This window comes from Brassica napus, chromosome C5 (assembly GCF_020379485.1).
Source record: "Brassica napus cultivar Da-Ae chromosome C5, Da-Ae, whole genome shotgun sequence".
Taxonomy (NCBI): domain Eukaryota; kingdom Viridiplantae; phylum Streptophyta; class Magnoliopsida; order Brassicales; family Brassicaceae; genus Brassica; species Brassica napus.
Genome location: NC_063448.1, coordinates 52,523,499 through 52,548,975, shown reverse-complemented (window position 1 = coordinate 52,548,975; position 25,477 = coordinate 52,523,499). Strand labels below are relative to the sequence as shown.

Sequence of the window (25,477 nt, the reverse complement as noted above, 5' to 3'; positions counted from 1 at the left end):
TATATAAATTGAAAACAAACCATGAGATCTTTTTATACAACAACATTCATTTTTTTTTTGTTGTCACTATACAACAACATTCATTAAGAGCAAAATTAAACGAATAATAAGTTAGTGGGTTAAAAAGTGAAGAATTCAGAAATAAAGACCCCAAACATAAAAACAAAATAAAAATAAAAATATGAACCACCAATTAGAAAAGCAGCTTTCGACTTCATCGTAGCGCAACAGCACTTAAAAGAGAATCCATCTCTCCGCTTTTTGGCTGTCTCCGAGAAACACTCTTTTCTTTCTCCGGTGAGAAGAGTTTTTCCGGGGAAAGTCAGCAGAGCTTAGTTTTAGTTTCTGTAAGAGGAAGAGGATAAATAAGTAACTTCTCCAATGGCGGCTGCGCCGGCAAGAGCTCGTTCAGACTATGATTACCTCGTCAAGCTCCTCCTAATCGGTGATAGCGGTAACTCTAACTTCTTCACTCTCGGCCTCTCTTCTTCATATGGAGTAAAGAGTAAAACACAAAAGCTTCATAAACTGTTTGATCTTTCACCGGATAATCTTCTTGTTTTTGCGATCTGAGTTTGCAATTAAATATTTTAATTTGATGATAGAAGTAGTTTAATAAAGATGTAGACTTTATCATTTTTCTATGTCAATTTATAGTTTTTGTGTAAACTTTTATCCCCGTGCTAATGTATGTGTGTGTGTTGTATAACGCAGGTGTGGGAAAAAGTTGCTTGCTGCTGCGTTTCTCTGATGATACTTTCACCACAAGTTTCATTACTACCATTGGGTTTGTCTTTCTTACTTTAAGCTGTTTTCTTCTCTGTTTGGTCTTGAAGATTGTTGACAAACCTTTGTCTGAATTCCTTTTTTACTTCTCCAGAATTGATTTCAAGATAAGAACAGTTGAACTTGATGGGAAGCGTATCAAATTGCAGATATGGGACACCGCTGGACAAGAACGTTTTCGAACTATAACTACAGGTAAAAAACTGGTTTATGCTTAGAATGCAACAAGCTTACTTCCAAGTAAACTGAAAGTTACTCAATAATTTGTATGAATCTGTTGATTTTTTTTTTGTAGATGATTGCTCAATGCTATACTCTTAGAAGATTAATTTTACTTTTTACTTCTTGTTAACTTTCACTTCTCTTTTTTTTTTAAAGTCTTTGGTTCTTTTTTTCTCTTTCAGCTTATTACAGAGGAGCAATGGGTATATTACTCGTCTACGATGTAACAGACGAGTCATCCTTCAACAGTATGTCTGTTGCTATTTTTTGTGTGCGAGGAACAATATTGTAAAGACGCTTGTGGGAACTAACACAATTTTTTTTCTCCAGACATTAGGAACTGGATGAAGAATATTGAGCAACATGCTTCAGATAGCGTCAACAGAATATTGGTTGGTAACAAAGCTGATATGGACGAAAGCAAAAGGGTAACCTTCTCTTGACCATGTCTTCCTTTTACATTTCTTAGGTATACTAATGCTGCATCTTCTTCTTCTACAGGCCATCCCAACATCAAAAGGACAAGCGCTGGCTGATGAGTATGGAATCAAGTTCTTCGAGACGGTGAGCTGAAAAAATATATATAACATGCTTTGTCTTTCCTCGTTCATTATTTTATTTTATTGGACTGGTGTGTTTGGAAACTGTTGCAGAGTGCAAAAACAAACCTGAATGTGGAGCAGGTTTTCATGTCTATCGCTAAAGACATCAAACAAAGACTCACAGAAAGCGATACAAAGTCTGAGGTAAAGAAACACATGCAACCATATGAAACTGACTATATATATCACTGAGGAAAATGTCTGCTGTGTTTTGTTGCGTTGCAGCCCCAAGGGATCAAGATCAGAAAACAAGATGCTAACAAAGCCTCTTCGTCTTCTACAACTGAGAAATCAGCTTGCTGCAGTTATGTTTAGAAGAAGTTCCATGGACCGGTTTCTAGTCTATTGTTGTGTTCACTAATCTTCTCCGTATCATTCAGAGATTTTATTGTTATTATCACTTAGAACAAGTAGAAGAGAGGCTTTCATTGATGGGCTGTGATCTTTATGTCTATGTTGCTATCTCCATTGCCTAACACTTGAAATGGTAGTAGACAATGTTTTAAGTGTTCAAAAACCTTGAGTTAATACAATGCAGGTGTTGCGGTGTGTATGTATAACTATAAAGTATAAACTAAGGTTTGACAGTTCGAAATAAGATATTTATAGTGAGGTTATTAACTTATTACACAATCTCAGTCGAGGCAAAAAGAAGAATCTAATGAACTGAAAGATTTACAAGGCAAGGTTCATCTTCTTGATAAATTTACACACAAAAGAACCTAGGCGGGTTCAATCAAACAGCTCACGAGCAGCAACGGCTTTGATGAGTTCTGGAGTCAGGTTTTCTCTTCAGAGAGCTTGACCCTTCTTGCAAAAGACTAGGTACCTCCATAATCTGTTTCATTTGTACACTCTCTCATATCATTCACAGTATAAAAGTAAAATCATTAAGATTTGATTCTTACCTTGAGAGCAAGCTCTTCAAAGCACTGCTGCACGTTTTCTCGGGTTCTTGCGCTACACTCATGAAACAAAAACTTGAGTTCTTTCGCTAGAGCCGTTCCTTCTTCTCTGCTTACCTTCCTCTCAGATTCCTGTAAACAACAACGATAAGGTGAAAACCAAGTTCAAGTTGATTTGGTTATAAGTAAGTGTTACTAGTACTACTACTCACTATGTCAACTTTGTTTCCAACGAGCATCTTAATGCAGTCATGGTTAGTCGAGTAGAGCTCAATCTCTTTGGCCCAAACATCTGCCAAGTTCAGAAACGTCTCTCTTTTCGTCACATCATAAACTGCATCATCCATCACCAAGAAAGAAAGTATTATTCCTAGGAAATTTTTTACCGACACAGTTACTGACGATTCTAATCTTCATATAATTTACCAAGAATGATTCCTTGGGAGCCTCTGAAGTAAGAACTAGTCAATGTTCTGAACTTCTCTTGTCCAGCTAACAAACCAAGAAACCAAATTGACCATGAGTATGGTGGTACCTAACAAATCTTGTGAATATCTCATATTGGTAAAGATTTAGCTAACCTGTGTCCCAGATTGTAAGCTTTACTCTTTTTCCTCTTACTTTCAGCTGTTTTATCTTAAAATCAACACCTACAATGTTATAACGTTCAGACCAATGCCAGACGGATAGGGAACAAGACATATTTGACGAGACTCTAATAGGAACAGAAACAAGTCTCAACCAGCAAGTGTCTAGTCAAATATAGATCAAAAGAAAAGCAAACAAAAGATCCAATAACAATAACCTTTTGATAAATTCACAAGCTACCTCCCACTTATGGAAACTACTAAGCCTAAACAAATGCCTTAGCTTCAATTCTCAATGTGTAATTCACAAGACAAGGTCACAGCAAGAATGATAGTTATCTCAGATATTATAAGTTGACTTCATTTGAAGTTTGACCAGATAAGACTCTAGCTCTGAGAGAAAGATAAAGCTAAGTACCATCCTCAGACAAACAAGAAAACGATAGCTCATTTTTTTCATGGCGGATGATGAAACAGAAAGTTTAAGTAAATACCGATGGTAGGAGCAAGATCTTGGACAGAGCTGGAAATGAAACTGAGAAGCAAGCTACTTTTACCAACACCAGAATCTCCAATCAACAAGATCTTGAAAGACAGATCATATCCACTTTGTCCTGAAGAAGATCCCATTTTTCTCTCTGCAGTGATCTCAACTCTAAAACTCTCCTTTTGTTTTTTTTTTCTTTTGTCGATTTAATAATACTGTAGAAATATAACAAACGGAACCCAACCGACAAAAAACTCAGGAGAGATCAAATCAAATCAGACCAAAACCCTACTACTTCACAAACAAACAAAAAAAAAACTAAATTTTTGACTTCTTTCAGTGTATAGTAATGAACAGATGCTTCTTGTAAAATGAGAAACTTTGAATCAAATTAAGAAAAGGAAGAAACTTTATCTTTACAGAAAAAAAAAACTAAAATGTAAAACGTCTATGAAACAATATATACACTGATAACGACATTTTGCTTCGCGACACGTATCTCTGTTTCTGTTTCAACTTTTCTTCCAAAGTCCGTCATGTGTCCACGTGTCTATTGCGTTTGGTAACGGTTGCGATTACGTTTTGCGGTTGAGAAAAGAAAAAAGAAAAAAGAAAATCTGTTTTACAGATTACTTACAAAACAAAAATACTCTTTTTTTTTCTCTTTATGCGTTGTTCTGAGGAAACACCTTCTCTATGAAGTCAAGAAAACGCTGGGAGTAGTAAGTAGGATCAACGGCTGAGATCGATTTAGAATCAAAATGAAGAGACTTGTAAGCATGCTCGATCTTCTTGGTCATGTTGTACTCTTGTAATATATCTATAATGCCAAGATACAGCACCACGTCGCAGCAATCGTGTAGTATCTGTCTGTCTTTCTCTTCTGTTCCCGGTATCAACTCTGCTCTCGCCGGCATGTTCACTCCTTGCTGTATCTGCAGCCTATACATTTCAAGAGATTAAGATGAATCATAGTTTCCTCATTTTGCCAATGAGTTGAGAGTTAGTTAGTTAGTTAGTTACCATGATTAACCCCAGTTCTTAGCGTTTCTTAGATTTTAAATAAGAAAAACGAAGACGTCTCTTAATTAAGAGATATAAGAGCCATCATAAGAGATATAAGAGCCGTCTTTTAGCCGTAGCCGAAAAGTGTGAAAAAAAATGTCAAATCATGAGTTAAGAACCCCGGCTAAGATACCGGGATTAATCATGCTCTAAAGTTAGTTACCTGGCTGTTCCAGGAAGAAGGAGATCGACTTCTTCATCTCCTACAGCGGATGCTCGTAATCTACTGCCTCTAATGTGAGGACCAGTTACAACATTATCACTCCCTCCAGGAACAAGAACTAGTCCCTGGTGGTAAGATAACATGTCGTCCTCGATTGTATCTGTTTCATCATCATTTATCATCATTAGAAGGAGATTCTATAATAATAATAATAAGCTTTAAGATATGAGAATCTCACCATCTTCAGCTACACTCTCTAACGCATCAGCTGTTATACTTCGAGAACGGACCAACTGGGTCCTTAAGTGCTCTGGAGCTCGGTGATGCACACCGAGCAAAAGGCTGTAATCCATTATGTTCTGCTCTACCAAGAACTTGCTATCGATCTCTAGTTGCCTGTTTACACCAGTAGTGAAAGAAGTTTAAAAACATGAATTGACAAATGCATATAGTCTTGGAGAGAGCAGTACTTTAGTAAACCCTCCCGCCAAGAAGGTTCCAAGAAGAAGCTGTAGTTCAGATCCAAATCTTTAAGTATAGTGTTCTCGTCTATCTCCACTTTGTCTGCAGAGCGTCCTAACCTCGAACCTTTAAGGTCAAATCTCCTATGGATTCTTAGATCTGTAAAGAACATGTTACCCATCACCACAAAGCGGAACTGCAATGCAAGAGAGAGATATTTGAAGTTAGTATCAATCTCAAAGCTAATGATATAGTACAAGAGGGATGCATAAGGACCTTTTGACCACTTGATGGTTTTATTCTGTGAAGGCCAAAGAATTTAGTAATGAGGGTGTTCTCATATGTCTTTACATGATGATGGTAATATGGAAGCATCCTCAGGAGAACCTACACATGAAGGATTTGATTATACTCCATTGATCACACACAAGCTCTAACCAGCACTACACAACTGCATAAGTGGTGACAGACCTTGACTTCAGATTTCCTGAGTGTTTTAATCATGAACCTATCATCCTGAGACAAGAAGAAGACACTCCCACTCTTCCCTGGAGAAGAAAGTTCCCTTAAGGTATCATTTCCACAAATGGACATCATGTAATCAGCTGCATCCATCTTGAACATCTCCCTCAGGTTCCTACAAGGTTTAGAATGTATGTAAAACACCAATAAGACAAAGCTTTTGGAGTATCCATAAATACTAACCTGAACACCATAGGGCAATAGTCCTTCCATTTAAAATCTTCAGAGTGGTGAGGAGGTGTCATCGCGGAGCCAGCTCGAGGAAAACTCATCCAAAAGCTAGCCCGAGGTCCAAAGTCTGCTGTCCTTACTTCTCTTCTTTGTATGGGCGTTATTTTCCCCACTGTGTATCTAAACGTTTGAACCAGTTCATTAACACAATACTAGGCTAAGCTTATCTCACAAAAACAGATTATCTCACAGGACATTCGGTTCAGGTAGTTCGGTTTCCGGTTAGTTCGGTTCAACATAAATCTTATTGAATTAACCCGAAATAAAATTCAGTTCGGTAAGGTATTCGGCATCCGGCATCCCAATTTTTTTTTATTTTGATTATATTTTGGTTTAGTTTTGTTAAAATTTTGAATAAATTCGGTTAGCTTGATTTGAAATTTGGTTAGTTCAGTTTGGGTTTTTTGGAATTGTTTAGTTATAGTTTCTTTTAAAAAAAAAACTGAAGTAACCAATTTCCGAACCGAACCGAAAACTGAACTTTAAAAAAAAAAACTACCAAATCAAACCGAACTCCTAAGCAAAAAAAAATTTGGTCGGTTCGGCGGGTTCGGTTCAAAATCTCAGCCCCAGGATACAGGACTAGAAGGAGCAAAGCATATACCTGATTCCAAGCTGCAAACTAAGCATCAAATCATAACTCCTGTGACCTTTAATAACAACTTCCCCAGGCTTCTTAGCTTCTTTAAAAAGCCTCTTGTTTTTCCTCTTAGCTCTTTTCGAAGTAGGCGAAAACCTGTTGTCTACCACCACACGCTCACTGATCAGAACACCTTGCATATACTCCCGTTCCAAGATCGGTCTGTTCGCACTATACTCCTCAGTACTGCTTCCCCTATCCAAATCCGAGTAATCATGCCCAATCACTTTCTCAATACTCACTTCAAGACTCCACCGCCTCTCCAAAGAAACCCTCCCGTTGCGTGACTGCTCCAAGTTAATCAAACTCCCTTTCGAGAGCTTGTTGTTGCCACCACCACCTACTCTAAGACTCTCCATATTAACCGAAGAAGCTGCAGCAACTTGGCTCTGCCTCCTCAGATCAGGCAACACGCCTCTCTTCCTAAGAGCGTTGAGATAAAACTCCTGCACGGCGGGAACTCTAGTCCCCGCCGAGTAAAACGATCCTTTCCCATCTTTCAAACCACGCGTCCACGTCCCTACGTAGCAACCACCGTCCCTCCACGTGTACACACCGAAACCATGCATCATCCCATTCAACCAGCTTCCTTCGTACGAGTCCCCTGTGATCCAAGTCAACGTCCCTTTCCCAGACATCTTCCCACCTTTCATATCCCCAAGATAGATGTTCCCGTTACCCCAAGTGTACTTCCCTGGCCCTTCTCCCCAACCCTGAATCCAAGAGCCTTCGAAGACGTCACCGTTAGGGTAAACTTGGTACCCAAGCCCGTGTTTGAGATTCAGCCGCCACCTTCCTTTATACGTTAGGTTATTAGCGTCCGTGTACGTCCCCGTGCCGTGCATGTAGCCTCCTGAGAACTCGCCTTCGTAGCACGCGCCCGAAGCCCATCTCATCTTCCCGTTGCCGTGTCTCATCCCGCGTCTCCATTCGCCGACGTAAACGCTGCCGTCTGACCACAGGTACTTCCCTGAGCCCTCGGGGACGTTTCCCAGGAGAGTGCCGTCGTAGGACTCGCCGTTGGGGAGGGAGAGCTCCCTGTTTCTGAACCTAGCGTCCTCGGAAGGGTCGGAGGTGATCTCTCCGTTGGTTAGAGCGGAGAGGATCTCTTTCTTGGTGAGTGCATCAACGGATTTGGTTCTTTCTGCGAATGCAACTGGTCCTCCTCCTCCCACTTCAAGGGAAGACATGTAATGAATCTAAAGCACACAAACTGATTGAGAGAGCGGAAGCTTAGGTAACAAGAAACTGTATAGAAATCGATAAATCCTTGCACTGTCGATACTCTCGTCCACTATCTTTAGTGCATCACAAACGCTCAGAGCAGCTTCAAGGAGAATGCTACTTTCAAACAAAACATGAATTATAGAAATGTGGTCTCAGCTACTATACACTTCGTGGAGAAAGAAGCAGATGCGAGAATCAGGTTCCAGGCCACGATGTGTGAATCTAGAATCAGAATCAAAAGAAAAGGAAATTAAACAAACTTTTCATGAATAAAAATACTAATGAGGAAAACATGTAGATATGGTCACAAAAGCAAATACTTGCTCAAATCTCTGTCAGATAAGAAAACTAAGACACGCATCTAGTTCTTGGTCCCACTTGAAAGAACCAAAGAACTCATTCAATTTCACAAAGAGAGGTAGAGAATGAAGGGAGGAGTAAACAAAAACTACTATTTGTTTTTCTCAAAAAAGAAAGCCGTTAAAGGGAAGAAGAAGAAGAATTTACAATCATAAAGTCTTTTTTATTTATAACAATTTTGCAATCCTTTTTGAATTCTGATTAAAGAAGAGATTCCTCACCACGTCTCCAAAAAAAGGCAGAGTATGACAAAATTTACCGAACAAAAAGTTTAGAGAGAATCTTACTTTCTGGGGACTGATCAAAGGAATCCAAAATGTTCATCAAAACTTTCATAATCTCTCTAATCTAAATTTTGAAATCTCTACACATAAAAAGTTCATGATGAGACTCCTCATAATCTCTACAAACACAATAGCCCATTGTAAACAATAAAAATAAAATTTTGGATTATTAGAATCACAAAAGCAACTCCATTTCAATCATCATCAATGACAAAATGAAAGCATACAAAAATCGAAGATCCAAAGTTTAAAGCTTTCAATCAAACAGAGCAGAGACACACACACACACACAATAAGCGAACCGAACGGACAGAACTTGAACCGGATCCAGAAAACCAAATCCAGACCAACGAAGTAAGAGGTGTACAAACCGTTGGGACAAAACTCAAAGCTGCTCTCTTTCTCTCTGTCTTCTTGGTCTTCGTCAGAGCTTCTTCTGGGGGTCTTTGGGGTCAATCTGTACAAAAGAGACGATTGGACCAAATCCCGAAGCTAAAGCAGTAAGCGCCACAATAACAGCTTTCTTATTACAGAAACTCTTTTTTCCAATAAAAGAAATACCAAAAGACGAATATAACCTTCGTATCACAGGCTGAACCTTTTTTAGCTTTTTTTTTCTTCTGATTTGCCTACTTAAAAAAAAACTAAATTCTTATTCTTACAGTTTAGCCCAGCAGATTGATGTCTTGAATTGCAAGAGTTAGTTATACATTTTATATATCTCAAAGTTGAGATGGGTTTAATAGTTTATCAATTACTAGATCTTTTCGTAGTGGTCTATGGTATTTGTTTATTAACAAATATTTGGTGTATTGTATGAGAAAATAATATTCAACAAAAAAAATTGTTGCGTTTTAGAAGGTAGAGATGTTGACCTGCTTGGCCGGTGAAGGGGGACATTTGTGTTTTTCTTACACTAATCCACGTGCGATCCAATATTTTAAAGTCAATTTCTGCTTACCAATTGAGTTTGAAAAAAAAAGGTTGGAACAATTCAGTTTGAAATAGATAACAAGTTGCTAGTTATAACAAAGAAGCGAAAAATCAGAGTAGTTCTGAAAATTTTAATGGTCATTTTATCATCTAAATCATATATAGTCAAACTGAGACTTGTTGGTGATATATAATGACTACTATATTTTGACCCGCTGCAAATATTTTTTCATTTCATAAAGTATTTGATATTATTACAACTTTTTAATATATAGTTTCCATTTTAATATAATATATTGTGTAACTCTATAATATTGGTTATATTTTTTATTCGACATTATTAATATATAGTTATTTTTCTAATATATTTTTAAGTTAACTTTTAATACTTACTAATATATTTTGAGTTAGGTACAATAAAATAACAATCTGAAATAATCAAATAGAAAACCTCCTTCAAATTATGTTTTCTCTTTAATTTATACATTTTGCATATAATGCATTTTAAAATTTATATATATATAAGCTAATTTATATTTACATATTGTGTTTAAAAATATACTTTAACATATATCATTTTAGTATTTTACGAGATTTCTAAGTAAAAATATTGTTTTGTTTAAATAATATAACCTTATTATTTTAGTAAATATTATACATAGTAGCATCTATCATATTATTTTAGTAAATTTTATGCATATAGAATACATTTTTGGATGTTATGATATTAAGTTTTTTTATTAAGATTTCAAAATATTAGATTACTTTCATTTTTATAACATATATATTTTTTTCGTGGTGCATTTGAAAAAGTTACTATTTACTATCTATGATTTTATCTTTTAAAAATTTGAAAAATTATCATTTTTAGTTTTAATATTTTTTTTCAAATTATATATTTTCTCAAGAAAACTTTGGAATATTACACAACTATTTTTGAGTTTCGAAGATTACATGAATTTTGAATATCTTTTACTACACTAATACATTATAATATAAAAATATTTTAATTTTTGATAATATTATCTAACTTTTTTCCAACGGATTTTGTTGTAATAAAAATAAAAAATAAACTTAATATTAAAATTTGATTTGTTATTAATATTTTTAATCAGTTATTAAAATTTCATAGTTTTCTAATAACATATTTTTAAAATAGTATATGAACTAAAGGTTATTATATACTATTATATTTTTGTATATAGACATTTTACACAATATATTGTTGAGAGATTCAAAATAAATAAAAATAGAATATATAGTTGTAGAATATAAAAGTTTAACTTGTGTTAACAAATTTATTTTGTATAAATATATTTTATATTTTATGAAATTTAACTAATTTTAATAATGAGTGATAATTTACTTAAATGAAACAATTTAAAAAAAAATTGTTAATTTACCTCTTAAATATATATTTTCATATTTAATGCATAAATCACTTCTACTTTTATATAATATAGAATATAATTATAAAATTTATAAAAGAAATAGTATAGAATTTTTATTTTCTTGTTTTATAAAAAAAAAATTAACATTGATTTATAATAATATTATATTACTAATTACAAAATTAATTAATGTTTATTTTATAAAATATTTAAATTTTTAGTAAGATTTTGTTAGATTCTTTTTCAACAGATTTTGTTATAATTAAAAAAAAATTCAAATTTATGGTTGGATTATTATTATTGTAAATAATCAAATATTAACTAATTCTGTAAGTGGTCCTACTATGACTTATTAATTGTAGATAAAAATATGACTCTAAATTAATAGGTTAGATTAGCAGTATCACAGGTTGTATAGCAAAGTTTTTGGGATTGAAGCTGTAATCAGTACCAGTCCAACATTTTTAATTTTTTCTTAATGTCTTAGGCTCATTTAAAATTGTGTGTCTTTATTATTCGTGTACAATTTTTATTTTGTTTATTTACAACTAAAATGATGATGTCGTAAGCGGTCGGTTTCTTTGTCTATGTTCCAGACCGGTCCTGGCTGTAATTAACCATCCTCAGGCATGGCCCTAGCTCCTTTAAGTATCATGAGAACAAACTCAAGCGTGAGTTGAACGTCACAGGTTATGTGCAGTATGATTAGATTTAGATCGCACATGTTTGTATTTGGCATTATGTCTAAGATCGTATTATGTTTCGGCTTAATTCAAGCCGTTAGTTTAACGTCAATCGTACCTATTATTTAATGATGTTATGGTCATATTTTGGCCATGTCGACTAAACATTAGCATGTATAATTGGGCAAAAACAATAGTAGTTTATATATTTCAATGCGAGAAAACAAGAAAATGTACCAAACAAAAGGACAGAAATCTAACCTATACTAAAAGGGTTATATGAAGAGTAGAGAGTGTGTCCACGTCACTTTAAAAAATCGGCCAATTAGAAAACACTTTTTCGCCACGTCAGACACACGATGTCCAAAAGCCAGTCTAGCCCTTTTTTTTTCGTCTTCTCCGTTGTATTCGCCATTTGATGACCTTTTCCATTTCTTATTCTAAGCAGACGAGCCTCACCGTAGATCCGTTGACACCATCTCACTCCCTGACAATCAGATGAGCCTCTGCCGCCCCAATGACTGACCAGTCGCCACCGTCAGTCTCCCAGTCATCCTCAATCCGGGAGAGCACTCCGTTGGAGAACGAGCCACCAGAGCTTTCGAGCCCTCCTATTAACCTCCGCACCAGAGATCCTTCAGATCCGCCAAGATGGAAAGAGAGAAAGCTTCAACGACATCACCAAACGACCACTACTCCGTCACGTTGTTCATAATCCGAAGGGGAGGAGGCGACGAAGCTTTCCGGCGTGAGCCATAGATCTTGCCACCTCCAAAACCCTAGACAGCACCGCACAAGAGGAGAGAGCTAGAGAGCATGAGTTTACTTGCCACTCAAAGGCGTTTTTTTAACTTCTCCCATTATTGATATCATGAATCCTCTTCGACTCCTCTTTGTATCTTTATATAATCCAGATGCAAGCCATGGAAACCCTAACAAGCTATGCCAGAAATTAAGATCTACTGAATGAGCACAACAAAAACTCAGATTCAATAGATCTCAGCAGAGCAGGAGTATTTCGAGCAAACTCCACTCGACCAGTCTTTGGAAATCATTTCTCAGAAGGTATCGTTCATCACTCCTTGCTTATTTTGTTAATGAAATCAAAGAAACTTGCAGGTATCGTTCACCCTTCCTTTCTCATTTTGTTGAAAAACGTTAAGTGTTAAGATTTTGTTTCGTGTCAGATGCACATGCCGTGTGTTGCTGCTGATTTTTGAGTTTGTAATCAACCAAACACTATGCTTTTCATATGTTCATCTCTGCACTTCTTCAGGTCCCTTCTTTTTTTTTTTATTCTAGCAACTTAACTTCTACTGCATCCTCTAATAGTTTCATTATCCATTCAAAATATTTTTTTATCTCAGCTATGTGATAGCTGAGACATGTTATTTAGACAATTAGCCAGATTTGTATTGGAAGATGAAGATGCAGCCAAAAGGGTCTGACGGACTCCTTTTACCCTACATGGAAACCAGAACTACATAGAGATCCCTAGAGGCATTGCAGTGGTTGGGACAATGTATGGGGTAACTAACTTCTTCAATGTTTCTCTGAATACAGTGTTATGCTCTCACATAAATTTGAAGAGTTTTTAATGTATTGTTTGTTTACCATGAAAGCAGTTGGTTATGATTGGAAATACAATTCAAGTTGTGCAGAGCCCTCCAATGCAGTCTGGGATTTTCAAATCCAGTCTCTTTTTTTTATCTTTCATCACTCTCTCTCTTCACAGCTTGCTCAATAAAAGGGAAAATGAAGTTGTCAGTGTTGTAAATACAATTCTGGTGGTATATTCAAGGTACTTATTCTTGACCACGACTAAGTCTTCTCTATATTGTTTTTCCTTTATTTTCTCAGTGGTAGTGGGTTGCTCCTGTTCTGTCTTCTAGATCCGAGAAGTTCTGATTTTTTCAGTCTTTGTTCTTTGGCTGAATCTATTGATCCGAAACTGTGTGCTAAACTGCTCTTCTTTCTCTGTTTATAGTCTATTTGACATGCCTGTTCGTGCCTATATATATATCTATACAAACATGTAAGGACTAAGAGTCAGACAACAAATCAGGATTGCATAATTAACCTTGAGAGCAAGAAGATTGCATAGTGTATAATACTTATCAGAGTGTTGTTAATCAACTCTTCAGGTGTAAGTGGTCACTGGTCAAGAATATGTGTGCTCTCAAAAGAAACAGAGGAAGCTGAAGAGTAGCCCATATTCTGCTCCAAACACAGACCTGGCTCTCTCCTGATCCTTCGAGCTGAGGTTCAATGTGGAAGGACGAGAAACCAACCATGGTCTCATGAGAATTTTCAATGATCCTTCCAAGGTGACCTTTTTACTTACCATAATTTTTGTGTGTTTTCTATTTGTAGAAAGTAGCTTCGAAAGTCTAAAAGGTGATTGGCTTGATAATAGTAGTGACATGTGAGAGCAAATCATTATGAAAGTTGTCAACCTTTTCTTTGTTGTTTGATCGTGAGTACAACTGTACAAGAATTCTATGGTGTGTATTAGAATATGATTCTTTGTTTAGATTCTTTCATATTCTGACATGTGTGTATGGGGTCTTGAATACCGTAATCTTTATCTTTATAAAATGCTAGAAAATTACAAAATAGCATTCAAATCTGTTGTCATATACCACATGGAAGCGTACATGAACAAAACTTTCAAGACCAAAAACGTCTAGGTTCAAAGAAAATAATTGTTCTTTTCTCTTAGTCAATTATTTCATGGTGATCATCTTTGTCTATAACATGTGGGGTATGTGCAGGATATAACGTTCTATGTGGAGTTGAAATACTTTCATTTGTTTAAAGCTGCCAAAGAAGGAGGATGGTTGGGACTACAATACTGTTTATATATGGTTTGATTTCTTTCTACACCATAATACTCCTGCGTTACTGTCTCGACAGTGAGTTTGACCTCAAGACCTATCCCGACAGTGCCCAAGCTGCGTTTCTACCACGTGACGTATCTTTGTCTCGGTAAGGGGCTAATATTTTCAAAAAGTTCTGAATCTACCTTTATAGTAAAGGTTATAAAAGTTAAGAACCATATAACAGAAATATGATTTGCCTTTGGGCTTTCGAACAAATGGAACAACTGAAAAGCTATGGGTAGCAAGTAGATCAGTTAGTAAATCTCTCACTAATAAATCCCTAATTGCTATCAGAAGTCAATAGTACAATACTATAAGCTTATACTATGTTTCATCAAATATAGCGATAGAATATTACACTTATGTGCTTAGTGGAGAACACTACTCTCCTTTGTAGTAAAATTATAATATATTTAAAAAAGGTAGAGGTTATTTCGTAGAGATTCCATCATTAGTAATGGAATCTTATAACATTTATACATAATATTTTGTTCATATTCTTTTTTTTTAATGTATTGCAGATAATTCTCTACTTGGAGCAGTACACAAGTACCTTCTCCATTCATCCAATAAATGACTTCAGTTTATACTTTCTCAACTCTGTCTGTCAAGAAAAAGTGCATAATTACAGGATTCCAAGTGGGGTTAAAACACACAACAGAAGAGATCTTGAAGTATGTAGAATCCATAGCCCCATCTCCCATGTCGTGAAACAAGTGAGCATCGGGCCCCATAGATGAGAGCATTTAAACAAATCCAGTTTTCCATTTTCGATTCTTCTTGCATGATCTCCATTTTAATTGTGTGCATGTTAGTCGTGTGTTTGATCATATCCTTTTGTTTCGCGTACGATATTATTAGGCTTTCAGTCATTGTTTATTGATTATTAAAATATCAGTCCAGCTTCTCGATCCATTGTTTCAATAAAAAGATTATATCTTTGGTCCTCAGCTTTTAAAAAAAACAATGGCAATTTTGTGCACTAATGGGACCGTGACTGTCTAAACACACACATTGTTAATTTTCGTTGCACCTTTACAGAACACAGCTGATTCTGTTACAAAAAAGGAATCATAATTAAACAATAATCATATAAACATTACCTTCTAATGCAAGTAAACATGTTATGGTCTCTTATCACTATCACGCTCTTCGCCATCGAGGATGTTTAAGACATTACAAAAGCACTTGAACTTAGGTTTTATTTCTTTGGCAAATGTAATTCTTTACTCGATAAGAAGGTGAAGATAGCTTTCCAGGGAGGATCTACACAATAATTGGCCGACATACATAACCTTTTACCCTGTCTAAGGCTTAAAACTCTTCCCGCAAACATAATTATTTAAAACTAATCTACTAAACCTTTTACGCCCATAACGGAAAAAGTAATCCCACCAACTATGGGCACAAATTTTTAAAAAGACCAACAACACCAACACCTTTGAAGCTTACGCAGCCTATCAAATATGTCACCCGAATACTTCTTCGCCAAATTAAACTGCTCTCGAGAATCAAATTAACCGGTATTGTATACTATAAACTAGCTTTAGAGACAAACAACATAATTCATATCATATATAATTCTTCCTCCCGTTTACCTCACACCATAATATAATTCTTACGTTTACCTTCTAACATCTTCGCGCAAAGCATTATTAAAAAGCAAACATATTACCATATACATCATATCCAAATGCAAACTAAACACATAACCAACCAGAACTTCAAAATTCTTATAATGAATAAGTCATTTCTGTTATATTGTCTAGATCATTAGTTTTAAGAAAATGTATATAAATAATTTAATTTATGAAACAAATATATAACTAAGAGCGAAAATAATTTTACTCTACTAACTCTAATCTATTGTAATTTATAAGAAAATCTATTGACTTATTGGTATTGTTAACTAGAATAAACATTGAGAGAAAATAAATAATTATATTTTTACAAATGTATAGTCAAATAAATAGTCGAAATTGTTGTGAGAAATTTATGAATGTCAATGCTACCTTTAGTTTGGCAAAGGTTTGTCAAAAAATGGAAAGGCACAAAAGCTTGCTTTACAACACTTGCTTGAGGCTGTCAGTTATAGAGAGACTAATCTCAATTTGACAAACTTAGTTGTGCTCCCATGCAGCTTAGTTGTAGTGATTGAAATACAACTTTAGACCACTTGGTATCATTAACTTTGTGGAGTAGCAGCATGTTTGTTGCTTTTATAGTTCTTACTTTTATTTTATGACTGAGAACTGATATCACATTATCTTGCAGGTTCCTAGAAAGTTTAATAGTTTAAAATCGATTGTATTATATATTCACAAAATATGGTCATATATAAGTGTCAACTTTTTAAGTTAACTAAAAACTATACGAATATCCCGGGCGTAGCCCGGAAAAATCTCTAGTAAAGGTAATGATAGTTATTGTAATTATGTGCTATATGATTAACACTTTTACATATCTTTTTCGGTGGATTATTATAATGATGTTGGGATTAGTGATCAGAAAAGTTGATTTATCATTTTTAAAGAGAAGAAAGGGAAACTTCATTACTAACAATACAAAAGTATAATCTCCCATGCTACGTACAAATGTCGCTTAAAAACCAAAAGAATATAAAAAACATTCACCACCCTAAGTCTTAAGAAGCTAAAAAATATATAGCATATATATAATCTGTAAAATAGCTTTCATAATCTCAACTCATATTTTCTCATTTTGTAGTTTTAGATCACCCACAATTAATCTTTGAACATATTATTCCCTAGAACTTAAAATATATTATTCCGCACCATTCGTAGGTTTTCATGTAAAATTAGAAAATAATCGTCGGTTCGATGTAATGTTACGTTCACTAATAGCATTTTGCGGTAAGATCTTTTAAAAAAATTGATTTTATTGCTCCATCCATATATTATATATATTTGCATTTTATAGGTTCTCACAATATCTTTGATTCGTACTATCAACTAATCGTATATATATATATATATATATATATATATATATATATATGTCATATATATCATATTTAGTCTTAGAATCAATACATTGCATACATCTAACGATTATCCAAGTACTTAGGTATGCACTATTCTCAAATCAAATTTACAAACCATTTGTTTTTTTAACTTTGATTAAATCCTTCGTTCAAGAAAAAGAGAGATGATAGTCAAATTCCTTCACACAAAGCCACCGTTGCAAGTAGTGGGGTTGGCTACCACTTATTAAAGAAAAAATCCACTACATTGTCGCTTTCTCGTGGTTGTTATTTCCAGCTTCCACCATTACTTTAGTTTATTAACTCTGCGAGACCAAAAACATTCTTCATCAACAATCATTTATTTGATATAATTGTATTTTAAAGAAGGGATATTGTTTGAGAGAATTTATCGAAGGGGAAACCATTATATATTGTTTGAGAGAATTTAAATGACAAAATTAAATTAAAAGGCTAATTTTGCGTATATTGACTGATAATCTTCTTGCTATAATGCATGTGTCTAGTTTATTCTTTTTGTCATCAACTTAAAAACACATATTCATATAGACTCTATAAACCACACTGGTACTTCTAGATTCATGTGAACGACAAAAGACGGTTGATTCCTAACATTTCGTGTTAGACTATATGCTGTCAAATCGTGCGCTCGTGCTATATGAATGATCTCTGAGCTGAAGAAACTTTTTATAAAGTATTGATGTCTTCCAAATAACTTGCAAAATCTAGCTATTCATCTGATTCCAAAATCATCTTCACTAGTTGAAAGCAATCCGTTGCAGACGCATGTTTCGTTTTGATAACACTTATAAAATATTTTATAGGTTGTAGCTGTGAGATATATATCATGTCGAAGAGCACGTAAATATGAGGATGTCGGGGCATATTCACAACGACTATTTATAGGAGAAAGCAACACATTTTATCAAAATATTTGCTCACATATGCTCTCAATTATTTTCTCCAATTCAATAAAATGCACCCGTTGCATATGAAAACAAAGCTCTGGAACTGTTAACTATGTATGACAAAGTCAACGTAATTGGAACAATGATTCAATCTCCACTCCTTTAAAGTACACACTACATTATCATTTCTGGAGAATTTTGATAACTATGATTTAAAGACACTTGTCGAACATGTACTGTTTGGTGCGTGAACAATATCACTCTATGTCCTGATTCGTTGGAAAAGAAAAAAAGTACATACCCGTATAATATATAGTAAAATACGGATGGTAGTCTTGGTAGATTAGAAAAATGTGTTTATGAATCAAGAACAATGTACCAAATTCCATGGCCGATGTGTTATGCATAATGCATTCAATTTATTAAGCGTGTCATTTAAGCATATATAATTTTACAGCAAGTTGGAGTTCTAATCTATTATGGTTTTACAGCAAGTTGGAGTTCTAATCTATTATAATCATAAATTGTAGGTGCGCAATATTAGTCGCAGATATATAAGATGTTTCCTTCTATTATTTTATTTTATATTAACAAACAATTGTTCTAGCATATTGGAGAAAGACAAGTAGTTAGAGGATATTTGATCAAATAATTTCTCAATACACGTCAAAGTGACTAGTGCACACAATACACGAGGTCACCACGTAAATCTTTAACATAAACCATGTTGGAACTTCAACTTCCAGCTATTCACTAGAGAACGACGTAATTATAATATAGTGTAAATTCAATTCATATACTATTGTCAATGGGTCTTCTAAAAAGGTGGACGTTTCTTCTCTAGATGCCGACCAAAGTTGTTTCATATATTTACTTGACCTGTAATTATTATAATTAAAAATCATAAATACCATTTGTCTTGATGTGTTTATTATATAAATGTTGGTGTAAACCAACCTTTTAAAACCATCAGCTTTACAAAATTAATCTGGTATAGATTTGTTGGCCCCATGACCGATGTGCATATTTGTATGCATCGCTTATAATTATATATATATATATATATATATATATTTTTTTTTTTGAAAAAAGGACTAATAATAAAAAAAAATTATATTATTTTTGTTGATCGGCTAATAAATATTAGTGGTTAATTAATTTTGTTTAATGCTTGGGTCGTCTAATCACTTTCATTGCTATGCAATAACAAAATGAGGTCTATTGACGGGTATTAACAACCATATATATCGTCCAACAAAAAGAAGAAAAAAAATCGTTCACCCAAATTGATTACTGACTATTAGGTTTTTTCTTCCACTATGTCCAGTAAAATATATATATATATTTACAGCTATGTCCAGTAATATATTTTCAAGTTTTAAATTATATTTAAAAATAATATTGTATTAATATTGTAGATTTATTTTTACCAATATTCTAATATAAATTTGATTTGATTAAACATAAAATTAAGATAGAAATAATTTAAAAAATTGTATTTAAGAATAAATATAAATATATATATATATATATGTATATTTAAAATTATAATCTTAGGTATGTTTTTATCAATTTATTTTGGTTAAATATATTAAATCAACTTGAATAAAATTAACTAAAAATTTGATAGAACAAATTGTATAACTATCAAAAATTAAGACTAAAAAGTATTTATCAAATTTGTAGATATATAAAAGAATTTAATGATATTACGATTAAAACTTGTAATTTTAAAAAATGCAATTTTTTTTGAAAAAATTAGTAATCAAAATTTTATAATTATAAAAATAGAATTAAATAGTATTTTAAAATTTGTAATGTAATATGTGAATATATTTATTTTTGTGATGAAGTATGAATTAGTACTATATTTTAAAAATTTTATTAAAAATATAAATAAATATTAAATATGATGTATGAGTTATTACCATATTTTAAAAATATTTACAAAAAATATAAATTAAAATTAAATGTAATTATCATATTTAACCCTTAAACTTATCATCAATTTTAGTGGACATATAACATTTTTGTGAAAGTGTTTTAAAGAGGACAGGTGGCCTGTATAAGGATTTGACTATGAGATTAATTTTAACAAAAGCTTCAGCAAGTAACTAGGGATTAACCCGGGCTACGCCCGAGATTTTTTATTTTTTTCTAATTTAAATTGTTAAATCATTTATATTTAGGTTATGATATATATTTATATAAATGTTAAGATACATGTCATAATTAAAATTTGTTTTTAAACTTTAACACGTTAAATTAACATATTTTCTACTATTTAAATATGTTTTTGTAATTTTGTTGGCTATCTATTTATCATATTTAGCAAAACTATATGTTGAGTGTTGGAATAAATGTTTTAGATATTTAATTAAACTGTAGAATATTTTTGGATCGGCCACATGCTCAATAATCGATTGATCCGTAAAAAGATGGTCGATCTCCTTGGCCATGTAAGTACAATTTTAGCAAAAATATCTTTGATTTTCAAATATTAAGTTTATAACTATTCTTTTGAATATTGTTTATGTAAATATTTTTTGTGATGTTTGAATTTGTGATGTTCGTATACTTAACCTAGATGATATTGATGTTTAACAATTTATTGTTTTCTGGAAATAGAAAATAATGATATATCAAAACGTATCTAATACTTGTTAAATGATAGTATAATGTAAATTACATTCATTATTTGAAAATAACCATTTGTTGTTTTTATTTTTTTTTAAATCAGAAATTATTTTTATTTAAAAACATTATTCATATATAATATAATAGTTTAAGTTTGGAAGATTAATCTATATATATAAATTATGTATATTGTTTAAAAAATAATTTAAGATATTATATATTGAGTAACTAAATAAAAGCTGAATTTCTTATCTTGAAAATCAAATATTTATATTTTTGTCTTCACGTTAGACTCACCAATCCATCATAGTGTGAGGTTGATGTTGATGTTATAATGAGTTTTATAGGGACTTTCTTGATGTAAAACTATACATTTTTATTTTTTTTTGTTTAATATGGTATTTCCATTTTAATATAATTTACTACCATTTTAAGATAGATGTACATTTTAAGATAGATGCTTAAATCTTAATGTTCTTTTTCTATTTTTTAAAATGTTTATTTCCATTTCTTAAATTTTTTTACGTAATATCTATATTTTATATTTTAAAATAGATATTTAAATCTTAATGTACTTTTTCCATTTTTTCAAATTGTGTATTAACTTATATTATATATTTTACATTTTAAGATAGATGTTTAATGCTTAATGAACTTTTTCCATTTTTTAAAAAAAGTTGTGTATTTACTTATTATTATATAGATAATTCATATATTATATATTAACATTATTTACTTAATATTTATTGATAATTCATATATTATATATATTTAATGCTTAATGTTTATTTCCACTTCATGACTTTTTATTTACTTAATATCTCTATTTTACATTTTAAGATAGATGTTTAAATCTTAATGTACGTTTTCCTTCTTTTTTTTAAATTGTATATTTCCATTTGTTATACTTTCTATTTACGTAATATCTATATTTTAAATTTTAAGATATATTTTTAAATCTTAATGTAATTTTCCATTTTTTAAATTGGGTATTTACTTATATTATATATTTACTTATGATTTATTTTTCTTTATATTGTGTATTTCTATTTCTTATACTTTCTATTTACTAATAATTTTATATTTTAAGATAGATTTACATTTTAAGATAGATATTTAAATACTAATGTACTTCTTCCATTTTTTAAATTGTGTATTTCCTTTTCTTATACTTTCTATTTGGGTAATATCTAGATTTTACATTTTAAGATAGATGTTTAAATCTTAATATACTTTTTCCATTGTTTTTAAGTTGTGTATTTCTTTTTCTTATAGTTTATATTTACTTAATATCCATATTTTACATTTTAAGATAGATGTTTAAATCTTAATGTATTTTTCCATTTTTAATGTAAAACGGCAATGTTTAATACAAGAACTTGGACAAATAGTCAAATAGTTATATTTATGTTTTTTTTTCTTTTTTATATAAAATGGTAATGTTACATTATGAAGATAAGCCATTTCTTTTAGTGAAAATGGTAATCTTACATATGTTTAATGTAGTTTTTCTATTTTTTTTATGTTGTATGTTTACATATTATTGTTATTTTTAAATGTAAAATGGTAATCTTACATATGCTTAATGTATTATTTCCATTTTTTATGTTGTATGTTTACATATTATTTATTATTTTCAAAATTATATATGGAGATAAACCGTCTTTTTTTTAGTGAAAAATGGTATTTTACATATGTTTAATGTAGTTTTTCCATTTTTATGTTGTATGTTTACATTTTATTTTTTAAAAATAAAAATGTAAAATGATAATCTTACATATGTTTAATGTAGTATTTCCATTTTTTATGTTGTATTTTTACATATATTTATTATTTGCAAAATTATATAGAATGTTTTTTGTTTTTTTTTATAAAACGGTAATGTTACATTATGAAGATAAGCCGTCTTTTTTTTAAGTGAAAAATGATAATCTTACATATTTTTAATGTAGTTTTTCCATTTTTTGTGCTGTATGTTTACATATTATTTATAATTTTCGAAAATTAGTAAAATTAAAATGTAAAACTATATTTTATGCAACTTGTCATCTTTCGGAAGAAGTTTTTTTTGCTGATGTGGACGCTCTATGGAGCCTTAAAAGGTCAATTTTATTAGTATTTTTTTATAAAACGGTAATGTTACATTATGGAGATAAACCGTCTTTTTTTTTAAGTGAAAAATGGTAATCTTACATATCTTTAATGTAGTTTTTTCATTTTTTATGATGTATGTTATACATATTATTTATAATTTTCGAAAATTAGTAATATTAAAATGTAAAACTATATTTTATGCCACGTGTCATCTTTCGGGAGAAGTTTTTTTGCTGATGTGGACGCTCTATGGAGCTTCAAAAGGTCCCTTTTATTAGTATAGATTTTTTTGCTGATGTGGACGCTCTATGGAGCCTCAAAAGGTCCCTTTTATTAGTATAGATTACAATTTCCGCCTTTTATTTCTTATAAATAATTAAAATAAGCTATTTTATATTTTGTGGATAATATACCATGCTGATGACCAGTCTCTATCATATGTGCTCTAATACAAAAAGAGCCCACCAAAAGCTACCATTTACTGAAAATGATATATACTGTTTCCTGTAGAGCGATAAAAACATAGAATTCCACGTGGAGTTACGCATGTTCGTATTCTGAATCTGAAACAAAATCTGCCCTTTCAATTTTTTTTTGTAGTTTTTATTTTAGTATGTGTGGCAATCCATTTTGCTATGGTTCATATTAGTGGGATTAGAATTTGTTTTTATCTGTTAATTTTGATTCGATTAGATCCAAAAAATTTAGAAATCTATAAATCTTCAAAAATAAAAATATTGAAAATAATATCCATTAAAATTAAAGTAAATAATAAATACTGAAGATTTAGATATCCGGTTCGCTCTGACTTTTATACAATTAAATTAATTTTCACTAATTTTTACTTTTTGTTTTATATTATATAAAATATATCTTTTGAAAACAATTTCATATAGTTTTTTTCTAGAATTTGTTTGTACTGAAAAAAGTGGATAAAAAATCTGTAAATATCCGTAAATATTTGCAAATCAGAAAACTAAATATTCATTAAGTAAAAAGCGAATGACAAATACTCAAAAAATATTATAGTATTTGATCAATGTCCACCCCTAAGTGGAAATTTCAATCTTTACATATGCATTTGTTTTGGTTTGCATGAAGAATTGACAACAAAATAATACATCGGTTAAAGATGTTATGAGCTCTTTTCGTGGATTGCAATCTACTGCGTATATTCTATTTAGATTTCATTTCTGTCAGATCATGTGTGCTATTATATAAATACACATATCATATGTCTTGTCCAGTTGAAGCGTATTATGAAGACCATCAATATCTAATCATATTCCAATATTAGTAGATAATTTAGTTAACTATAGATTACAATATCATAACCTTAGATTAGCAAATGGATTATGACCAAAGTACTCTGTGATAATCTTGTTTAATGTCCTAATACTAGTGGGGGACCTTAATAAAACATCTCTAACGCCAATCATAATGAGTCAATGACTTCTTCCAAATTCTAATTAGCGGTTGCATGATTGCCCCATTCAGTAATTAATTCCCCATATGTATGGATATATATTACATCATGGTAAAGATTTCGATTATACTGCATATTTTTTTCTTCTTGAATAAAACTAAAATGTATTTTTTTGCTAAATGGTAAATATCATTACTGAAAATGAAAGTCTGGTTACAAAATTAATTGAAACCACAATCTGCAACAGCTGATTTGATCCTAGTGATCGCAAAAAAATTAAAAAACCACTAGGATACATAAGGATTAATTCCAAGCTTCAAACACATAAAACTTGAAAGTAATAGACAGAAGATCAAGCAGAACAACAGTATAATCACCCTATTCAAAGCGCTTCTTGCCATACCTGAAACTAACCAGATGAAACAAGAGAATGACTAGAGAAAGTTCAGTCGAAAACTCACCGAAATGGCTCCGAGCAGGCATCAACGGAAGCGCCTGGCATACGCCCCGGAGCTCCGCTGGAGGAGGACCTCGACCAACAAATCCTAGCAATCTCGACGGAAAGACAAAAGTTCAGTCGTATCAACACTGCTTACACAGAAGCTCGAGTTACGGTCAAGCATAGGCGGTACAACAGGCTCCAATACCGCCTACACGACACATAAGATACAGCATAAACCCGAAGGAACACTAAGTCAACTCGTCGGAGCTATGAACACAAGGGCATGAAGCACAGAAGGAGGCATAACGCTCCTTGAAAACAGGCAGCCATGAGACGATAGAGAACTCCGCCTAAGAGCAAGTGAGTCACCACATCGGGTTGTCCTCAAACCCTCGCAGACGACGTCGGTAGCAAAGAGGAGGAGACGAACACATCACCAAAGGAAGCCATGGTTGTTGTCGCTTGAACTAAGTGAGAGGTTCCCAACGAGGTCCTCAGTCTCGTCGCTTCGTCTAGGACCATGGGAACAAGACG

At 32.3% G+C, this 25,477-nt stretch overlaps 3 protein-coding genes and 1 long non-coding RNA gene across 5 annotated transcripts; 2 read left to right on the top strand and 2 right to left on the bottom strand.

The window, feature by feature from the left end:
• Positions 1–194: 194 nt before the first annotated feature.
• On the top strand, positions 195–2,163 carry LOC106452777 (ras-related protein RABE1e). Its single transcript, XM_013894955.2, has 8 exons — positions 195–454; positions 715–787; positions 881–981; positions 1,191–1,256; positions 1,339–1,436; positions 1,510–1,572; positions 1,662–1,754; positions 1,836–2,163. The coding sequence occupies exons 1-8, from the start codon at positions 382–384 to the stop codon at positions 1,923–1,925; spliced, it is 657 nt and encodes a 218-aa protein (XP_013750409.1). The 5' UTR covers positions 195–381; the 3' UTR covers positions 1,926–2,163.
• Positions 2,164–2,190: 27 nt separating this feature from the next.
• On the bottom strand, positions 2,191–3,967 carry LOC111206495 (ras-related protein RABC2b). Its single transcript, XM_022703507.2, has 6 exons — positions 3,597–3,967; positions 3,097–3,165; positions 2,942–3,007; positions 2,728–2,849; positions 2,519–2,647; positions 2,191–2,448 (listed from the first exon to the last, which is right to left on the bottom strand). Exons 1-6 carry the CDS (start codon positions 3,730–3,732, stop codon positions 2,356–2,358), a joined length of 615 nt encoding a protein of 204 aa, XP_022559228.1. The 5' UTR covers positions 3,733–3,967; the 3' UTR covers positions 2,191–2,355.
• On the bottom strand, positions 3,962–9,133 carry LOC106452775 (phosphatidylinositol 4-phosphate 5-kinase 9). Its single transcript, XM_013894950.3, has 9 exons — positions 8,915–9,133; positions 6,637–8,121; positions 5,985–6,152; positions 5,751–5,916; positions 5,556–5,666; positions 5,288–5,475; positions 5,056–5,213; positions 4,818–4,977; positions 3,962–4,531 (listed from the first exon to the last, which is right to left on the bottom strand). The coding sequence occupies exons 2-9, from the start codon at positions 7,860–7,862 to the stop codon at positions 4,255–4,257; spliced, it is 2,454 nt and encodes an 817-aa protein (XP_013750404.1). The 5' UTR covers positions 7,863–8,121; positions 8,915–9,133; the 3' UTR covers positions 3,962–4,254.
• Positions 9,134–11,863: 2,730 nt separating this feature from the next.
• LOC106452780 lies at positions 11,864–15,343 on the top strand. Of its 2 annotated transcripts, none has more exons than XR_007324327.1 (6): positions 11,864–12,615; positions 12,738–13,072; positions 13,176–13,351; positions 13,695–13,877; positions 14,325–14,538; positions 14,954–15,343. It is a non-coding gene; the product is annotated as an uncharacterized LOC106452780 (long non-coding RNA). The 2 variants fall into 2 exon arrangements; XR_007324326.1 differs by having other exon boundaries at positions 11,871–12,615; positions 12,738–13,079.
• The last annotated feature ends 10,134 nt before the right edge of the window (positions 15,344–25,477 follow it).